This window comes from Sturnira hondurensis, unplaced genomic scaffold, assembly GCF_014824575.4.
Source record: "Sturnira hondurensis isolate 20B ecotype Veracruz unplaced genomic scaffold, ASM1482457v3 Scaffold0001509, whole genome shotgun sequence".
In the NCBI taxonomy this organism is placed as follows: Eukaryota; Metazoa; Chordata; class Mammalia; order Chiroptera; family Phyllostomidae; genus Sturnira; species Sturnira hondurensis.
The window spans coordinates 1,273,811-1,282,352 of record NW_028074140.1 but is presented as its reverse complement, the minus strand read 5'-3'; the positions used below and the strand labels follow the sequence as shown (position 1 = coordinate 1,282,352).

Genomic DNA, 8,542 nt, shown 5'->3' with positions numbered 1-8,542 from the left:
TATTAGAGTTCTTAAAATTCAAGCAACAACTTATTCGAACAATGAACTTAATTGATTGCAGGGGTAGCTCAGAGAATTTTGTGAAAACTGAAGAACAGGCTTACAAAGAAGATAGAATGGATTGGCTCCTGGGATTGAGGTTGCAGGAACAGACCAACAGTTTCATGGGGGTGCTTCCTGGTTGACCGCAAGAGCTGGTATCTGCTCTTGCATTATTCTGTTCAAGACTCAAAATCCAGGGAAAGAATGAGGGCAAATAGAGATCCTTGAAGTCCTAGTATGACTGTATGTGATGGTGGCTAGGTTGTTACCTAAAGCAAAATTGCTATGTTATCACAGAAAGAAGTGGAAAAGCAGGTTGGAAATGGGGGCGGTGGGGGGCGGGGAGCATATGTGCCACAAACAGAATTAGAAAGCTTAACATGACTAATGTCACCCAGGAAATCAGCAGCCAGGATCTAAACCCAATTCTTTTTCTGTAAAGGCAACCCTTTACCCACTCTGCTGTGCTTCCTCTCAGGTCTACATGTGCATGAGGGTCATCACATGGTTTGTTTTGTCACTTATTGCAACAGGGTGACTGCAGTGAAAGAAGAGATGACAATCGGAGTGTGGTGAGTAGATATGGGCAGAAAAGGAGAAGGTTTGATTTTGGTAGCAAAAAATTCTCATACTTCTCTCCAACGTGTCCCATCTGGGCATCCTGACACTCCTGTCTGCTGGTTTTACTGCTACTTCTCCACTTTCTCTTTCTCCCATCCAAGCGCTAACCAGGCCCGACCCTGCTTAGCTTCCAATATCAGATGGGATTGCGCATGTTCAGGGAGGTGTGGCCATAGACTCAGACAGCTCTTTCTATTCTATTTCTAGATATGTTTCCCAAGGCTTGGTTCTAGGTCTTCTTTTCTCCATCAACTCTCATCTGTGCTCCAATGATCCCTCACTAGCTACTGACGACAGGATACAGTCCAAATGGCTCAGTATGAACTTTAGGATTCCTCACACTTGAGCCCCACCCTACTTCATAATCATTTGTTCTTCATGGTCCCACCACTCAAGTCCCGTTGGTCTGTCTTTTACTTGCATTCCAATATGCCATCCACATTATGACTCCCAATGTTTCTTTATGCGATTCTATCTTCCAGGAAATCCATCCTCCTCTCTACCTTGTGTCCAAATCTGCCTCATTGTACGAGGTCCAGCTCATCTCCCAACAAATCTACATTTCAATGGCCACTCCTTTTTCCAAGACAAAACCTGGGCCATTTGTCTGAGATATTCACCATGGCCCTTAGGCACATACCATTTACAGTCTTATGTGGGTACTCTTGTTTCTCTGAATTGGAGTAAGAACAGTATAATCTCCTTCTAAGACGTTATTAGGTCTATTTTCTCATCCACAACACTACAGAAGAAACAGCATCTTTAGTCCATCTTTGGATTGGGGGTCTTCTCACGTGCCAAAATTATAGTCAGCCTCTGCATGAATGGCCTCCCTCAGCATAGGGCTGCTGGAGTCAGACAGAGCAGGGGGAAGGAGGCGAACTGAGGAGAGGAAACCTAGGCAGTATATGCAGGCCAAAGGGCTGTTTTTGGACAGTTTTCAGGAATTGGCCATTCACAACTCTTTCATTAGTGAGACTCATGCATGTAGCTGTGGTCATCTGCATAAGGCTATAATGTAGGCTTCCCCTATGGGTTGCTCTAAAACTCATGTAAAGCAGTGTCCTGTTTAGCTTTGGAAAATGTTTATACTACATCCTGACACTTAATCTGCAGCTGTAACAGGGTTACTCATGTGAGTTGTTGGTTCTTGGCTATTTCAAAAGTAAGCCAACTTAATCTAGTAGTAATATCTTTTTTAGCCTCACAGGAAAAAGAAAAAAAAATGACAAGCAACCAGTGTGCTTTCCCTAAGCATTCTTAGTAAAACAAATATGTGTTTTTAAAGTTTTGAAGGTCTGGTTTAAATAAAACATTTAACCCATTGAAAGCCAAGGCGCTAGTGTGCTTTTAGAGAAGTGTGTGACTTAGGTGGGGCCTTCTCTGTGGCAGCCGGTGTCTTGGCGCTCCGGTGTGCACACAGCCTCTGGTTTGTAGGCAGTTGGGAGCAGTTACACAGAGGGTGGGGCAGACAAAACCAAAAGCAGTGCCTGAAGCCTGCTTGGAAAACATTTTTGGATTCAATGTGCGCCAAAACCATAGGAACTGGCCTGTATCCTCAGGTTTTAAAAGAGATCTGAGTAGGCTCAGCATGAAGTGGAGAAAATGAAGAGCACCAGACTACAGCCGGCACCCAGGGCTTGGGTCTCACACTGGTGGAAACTAGCAGTACAATAGCTGGCTTACATAAACCTGAGCCACAGTTTCCTCACTGGTAAATATGAATAGGTCCCTAAAGGCCTTTCTAGCTCTGGCATGCCATGACACTAAACCATCCCCAAAGGGATTCTCTGGTGTCCAAGTTCTCCTTCACATTTGGTTTCCTGGGTCTGCAGGTGTGAGGGCTCTGTGTGACGGCTGTGTCCGTAGTACGATCTTCCAGGGCCGCAGCCCACAACTGCTGTCCGTGAAGGAGATTGTATAGGCTCAGGAGCACTCAGGAGACATGCCTGCACGCCGTTTGTCTGGATGCGGTCCTACACTGCAGAGGGAAGGACATGTTCAGGGCCAAGCTCAGGGAAGAGCTCTGTGTGAACGTGGAGGCTCATTCTCCTACTGGTGGTTATAGTGATAGATGGGGAGGAGGAAGAGCAGGGACAATTACTCAGTGCTTTGTGTGCTGGGCTGGCCCTACGCTGACAGTGTGGCTTGTTGCATCTCACTGAATCTGCTCGAAACCAAGGCTCAGGGAGATCATGCACCTTGTTCGAGGGGATGGATTCAAACACGGGTCTGCCAAGTGGCACCACGTCACAGTGGCTCAAGCCATTTTTCTCTCCCCTTTTATTTACAACTAATTGGACATTCATAACTGAACCCTATGACCATATGAACCATGTGAACAAAAGCGCCGTGCACATTGCACTGGGGCCCCTGGAAATTTCCTTCCCACTCGTGCATTCAGGTGGATGCACAGGCACTCAGAGGGCGCTGCAGACTGGGGAGTCAGTGAGCCTGCCCCAGTCCCCACTGAAGGTCTCTTACTTGCAAGGTGACACTGCTCTGAAGTTGAAGTGCTGAATGTTTAATAAGCTGTACATTTTACCTCAGGATGTCCACTGCTCTGTACATGTAAACAATTCTCAACGAGAATTACGGTTAGAAACACATACTTCTTGTTAAGTGAGAAAACTGTGGCTTTGTATTTATTTGAGAAAGCAATCATGATGAAAAGATAAAGGAAAGAACGAATCCAGAAACTTCAGGCTGGCTGAGATTGCAAGTATGGCTGCCATCCTTACTTTCCGTGGGGCACTACTTAATCTCCATCTTTCTAGTCTCTTTAAAGATTCCTAAAGTCCTACCCTACCACTCCCAGCTTTCCTTTCTCAATGGATTTGTCTTTATCTTTAAATAGATTCCAAGAATCCCCTCAAGGACCCAAAGATGTGTGATTTAGACTCTTTCCAAAGTATTTGAAGCCTGAAAGAAAGTAGCTGTTTGAATAGATTATGTTTGTTCTCTTGTTAATGACTGCAGATTGGGGGTAGGACTGGCCACAAGCAGCACGGAAAAACATGAATAGAATTGATTGTCTGAGAGAAGGGAAATGTCCAGATTTTCAGTCTGTTCTTGAGAAATGTGAATATTTCTGAACTGTTCAATTGAACCACATGAAATTGCCTTTTGTAGGTCAAACATGGCCAAATAATTGGCAGTTCCTCATGGTTCAGTTTGATAAATGAACTGACTCATTTCCCCTGAAGCATTAAGGATATGAACCTAAACAATTGTAGACACAAACATAAAGACGCTCTGTAAATTTTAGTTATATTTCCCACCTCCACACCAAGCACTTATTCTTTGAACCAAAAAAGCAACGAATACAAGAAACAACAACAAACAAAACCTTAGAGTATTTTAAAGGGGCAGATTGTATGAATGACCCTGCTTGATATTTCTAGATAACGAAAAGGCACAGATGTTTGAACTGAGTAAAATTTTTATATATCACCCTGAGTTATTTTTGATGTTTATGTGCAAACGTGACCAACTTTCATCTACCACAAGTAGGCAGCAAAATCAGATTTTAAAAAGCTCCAAATCTAAATGCTAGGGGAAAGCAAATTCATGTCAACTGAAGACCAAATTATTGCTTATCAATACTTACCACATGTACCTCGTAGATTTGGGTCATAGGTCAGGGCTTACATCATACTTTACCCTTGTGCAGTTTTCTGTAACTTAGACGAGGTGATTTCTGAGGGGACAATCAATGGGAATGACAATATGGTGCATATCATTAGCAGTTAATGACCAGAGAGACAGAGGTTACCGTAATCACGGCTGTGTCAGCGCTCACTGAGAGGGACCTGCAACAACACGACCTGAAGTGCCTAAGAAGGTTCTTCTGGGAAGAAGCATCTTTAAGTAGTCATTTTCTTCTAGCACATTTTCCTATGCAAAGCCTCGAATGGTCTTTTATTTTTTCTGTGTAAAGCACCTAATAGTGTGGATTCTCAACCATCCTCCAAAGCAGATTAAAGCTAAACTAAGCCAGTTTTTATACTTCGCCCCATGCTGAGAAGTTTTGTTCTGGGTAATTTCGTATTACCACACTCTGCTGCACCAGAAATAGATGCCAGCTGAAACTGCACACGCTTGTTAAGTTTAGAGGACACCCCTAGGCAAGTACATACTTTCCTTCCTCCACGCAGCAAATTTCTGATTGGCAAGGAGCGTTAAGATCAGTCATAAAATTCCCTTGTATTCTCATTCCTTGGATGAAAAACTTAAGCACAAAAATTCTCAATCCTTGTCTCAAATTAGCGTTTAAGACATTTCTGTACTGGTTTCAACAGTGCATCAGAAGAGAGTTCATGTGAAATAACTTGTCACCTCTAGCCATTTCTCCACCAAGGATAGTGTGTAACACTGTGAGGCATAGGGAGCCATGGCTTATTTTGGGTGAAGATACCTTTGGCTTGGGGTACACCTGCTGTGTACTTTTGCTTAAAAACTCCAGCTCAGGAAAGCCTTACTGAAGGAAGAAGACTGAGAGAACGTCGGACTTCCTCACAAGTGGGTTAGGGCGCTTTAATGCAACGGCACTCAGAGCGCATGTGAGGAGGATGTGGAGACACTGAGGTCCCTGGGAGGTGGGTCCTAGGAGGCTTAGACTGTCTTCCAAAGTGAACAACTACCTGCCGTGACTCCGTCCTTCTGCTTGAATACAAACTGAAAACTGTGGTGGTCAGTTGAACACAGCTGCTCACTTTGCAGCACAGATTTGACAACATTCCCTTGTCTTCCTGTAAATGTACCTGGTTCTCCTTCTGGTACTTTCTTTCACACAGGTCCCCATCAAGCAAAGCCCCCAGTCCCTCCCACAGAAACAGCAGGGGTTATAGTCCCATGAAACTCTCAACCAGCCAACTACCCCAAAATAAGCTTTATTGCAAGAAAAGTGTCATATTTGATACATAGACCTACAAAAACAAACAAGACCCAAAACCATAAGTTTGTCCTCACAAACACTTGATTACAAATTTACAGTTTTTTTTTTAGCTATTAAAACAAAACAAAACAAAAGAACCGCAAACTGGATATAACTGGTTACTAATCTTTGGTCAGCACAGGTGTGCGAGGAAACCCGGGGCCCGCGTGTGCTTTGGCCGTTTCACATTGAGGTCTGGTCACTGGTCCAGGACAGGTTCTTGGGCTGAGAAGAACATGGACGCACTCTTATTATAGCACATTCTGGTACAATATCTTTTTTAAATGACTAAAGCAAACTAAACATCAATTCATTGTACAAACGTCTTTCATACACAATAGGCTACGATAAAATGAGGCATATGGTGTATAACTACAGTATTAATGAAAATTCTAAAAAAATGGATTTAAAAAAAAAACAACATATATTCCTTGGCTGTACTGCATGATTTGTTTGCACATATGGCAATCCTGAAATAGCTTGAACATAATAAATGCACCATTAATCTAAGACAGCACCAAACGCTACAGAATGCCAGGTGTTCCTTTTCAAAGGAACGGCAGTTCTTCAGCTGCCTACAGCACCACGGGTACGCAGCACGCCCTGGGTGAGGATGAGGTGTGGTGGGGAGCACATGTGCTTCCTTGAGGTTCTGAGAAGGGAATACAGTACGGTTTGGCCTGCAACGCTACTGGTCTCACAAGCAGTCAAGGTATTTTGCTACAGTGTCGTGCTTCATCTTCGTCGCCTGGTGTGTCTGCTGATGTGGAGTCTCGCGTCACAGTGAGCTGCTCTGGCTTTGATCTCCTTCATAAAGGATCTAGTGACATTTCTGTCTTTTAAATTATTGATTATACTGCCCATTCAGCTCTGTGAGGCTTGCTTTCTTTAAAATAATCAGATGTGTACCAGTTGGACGACTGGCAGAAAACCAAAGGAAACATCTCTTGAATCTACTGAATTTTAAAAAAGCACCTCTGAAAGAAATAGCTCAAATTTATAAATCTAAAGAAAAACAAGTGAGTTTCCCTTTTTGTTTACATAGTTTGTTCATTTCTCCATATATTACTGCATTAAAAATAAATAAACATCTATATTTTTTTTAATTAGCAACTATAGCAAAATACCCAAAGTGTTACAGACTGCTAACAGGAAAAAAAAAGCTCACATTATTTTTGTGCATTTCGTGCCATATGCTGATCTCTTGAACATTTAGTTTTTTTTTAATATATTTTAAAGTGAAGTTATATAAAAAATACAGTAACCACGGCTGCCTTTGTACTCAAATCTTTGGCCACACCAGAGTCTAAATTATCCTTCCCTGTGAGGGTCAACATTCTGAAGTCTGAGACAGGGAGGAAAGAAACAAAAGTTGTCTTTTTTTTCCTCTTTAAAATTAGTCATTGACTTTTCAAAGGCCTCTGAAGGCTGGCTGTGTGTGGATTGGAGCCTGGAACCGTCCGCGTTAATAGAGTTGAATCTGCAGCCTCATTCTGAGAGCCTCCCCGAATTCCCCTAGGAGGTAGTTGTCCTCATTGCTGTCTTCCAGTTTCTTAAGCTCCTTCTTCTTGTAGAGAGGGATGCTCGTGATTTCCAGTGTGTACGTGCCGGGCACCAGCTTCCTCTTGGCTGTGTGCAAGTAGCTGAGCCCGTTCCTTTGGTGGATGCGGAAGATGCCGTCGTCGTTCCCCTGGGAGATGACGTAGCGGACGTGGTTGTTGAGGGGCTCGATGGCAGGCATGAGCTCCAGGATGTGCTCCTTAGAGCCGAGGCCAGAGAGGTTGAACTTCATTCTCATGGGGATGTCCATGTCGACACTGTCCAGGCTGACCTGCTCAACCTGGAGAAAAAGCAGGAAACGATGTGGGAAGAGCTTCGAGCAGCACAAGGAGAGGGCTCCAAAGGGACTGGCTGCTGGGGCTGCAGCCACAGTGACAACCTACTGCTCCCCCTTTCTGCACTTTCCTCAAGGGTGCTGCGTGTGCAGGAGGCGACTGTGCCTTCCAGTCAGCTGTGAGAGAAGGCCAGCGCCACAGCGCCTGTCCAGCAAATCTCTTGGCCTTAACCATGGAAGGTTACAGGGCTGCGCTTACAGACAGCATTCACATTTCCAGTTTTTTTTCAATGAGTTTATGAGATATCATGCTCATTAGTAATAAAAAAAGACAACTTAGAAAATAATTGCAAATCTTTTTTTTTTTTTGGCTGTAGTGAAAAGAAGTTCAGCTGTTATCCAGCAGCAGCAGGGCCTGTCCCCAGAGGAATCTGCACTGGGAAGGCCTGGCCTGATTCGAGAGGCCCACAAACCACAAGTGGCATGCGGGAGCGTGTTTGCTAAGAGCCATTAGTGCAGAAGGAGGGACCCACAGAGACCTTAGTGCTCGGGTCTGAACCAGCTTCTGTAAAAGCCAGTGAGGCGGGGACCAGATACACCAAGTCTCAGTCAGAGGGATGGGCAGTTTAGGAATGCTACTTCAGTAAGACAGGCAAAGTCAGCAAACAAAACAAAAACACCAGTGCTTTGGGCATCTAAGTAAGAGCTTGGCTACGGTGGCCCAGAAGCGCCCATCAGTGTTCAGACAGACTCGTACCCCAAGAACCGCAACAGACTTCCCAGACAGAATTTCTGTGTTTGTAGTTTGGGGTGCTTGATGGACATCACAATTGTTAGATTTAAATCAGTTGGGTACCTTAGTCTGCTTAAGGTAAATGTAACACTGGCCTAGTTATTATAAAATAAAACCACAAATTTTTTTGGCTAGAAAAATCTCATTTTACAGATTACGTTTTTGAGGCCCAGGAAACTTTTTGAAGCAAGTTGTACAATTTGCACAGCCAATTGGCTGTGGACTAAGTTTCTTTGGTGGAGGAATTTCTCAGTGACATTAACTGAAGAGGCTGGTGCTATCCCTGATCTTTGGGAAAATCATCAGCATCTCCAGC

At 43.9% G+C, this 8,542-nt stretch overlaps 1 protein-coding gene across 1 annotated transcript in view; it reads right to left on the bottom strand.

Moving 5' to 3' along the window:
• Positions 1 to 5,547: 5,547 nt before the first annotated feature.
• FBN2 (fibrillin 2) overlaps positions 5,548 to 8,542 on the bottom strand; it is a 269,378-nt gene continuing 266,383 nt past the window's right edge. Inside the window, exon 65 of the mRNA XM_037028439.1 lies at positions 5,548 to 7,439. Coding sequence (XP_036884334.1) covers positions 7,065 to 7,439 — 375 coding nt within the window. The 3' untranslated portion in view covers positions 5,548 to 7,064. The remainder of the gene's footprint in view (positions 7,440 to 8,542) is intronic.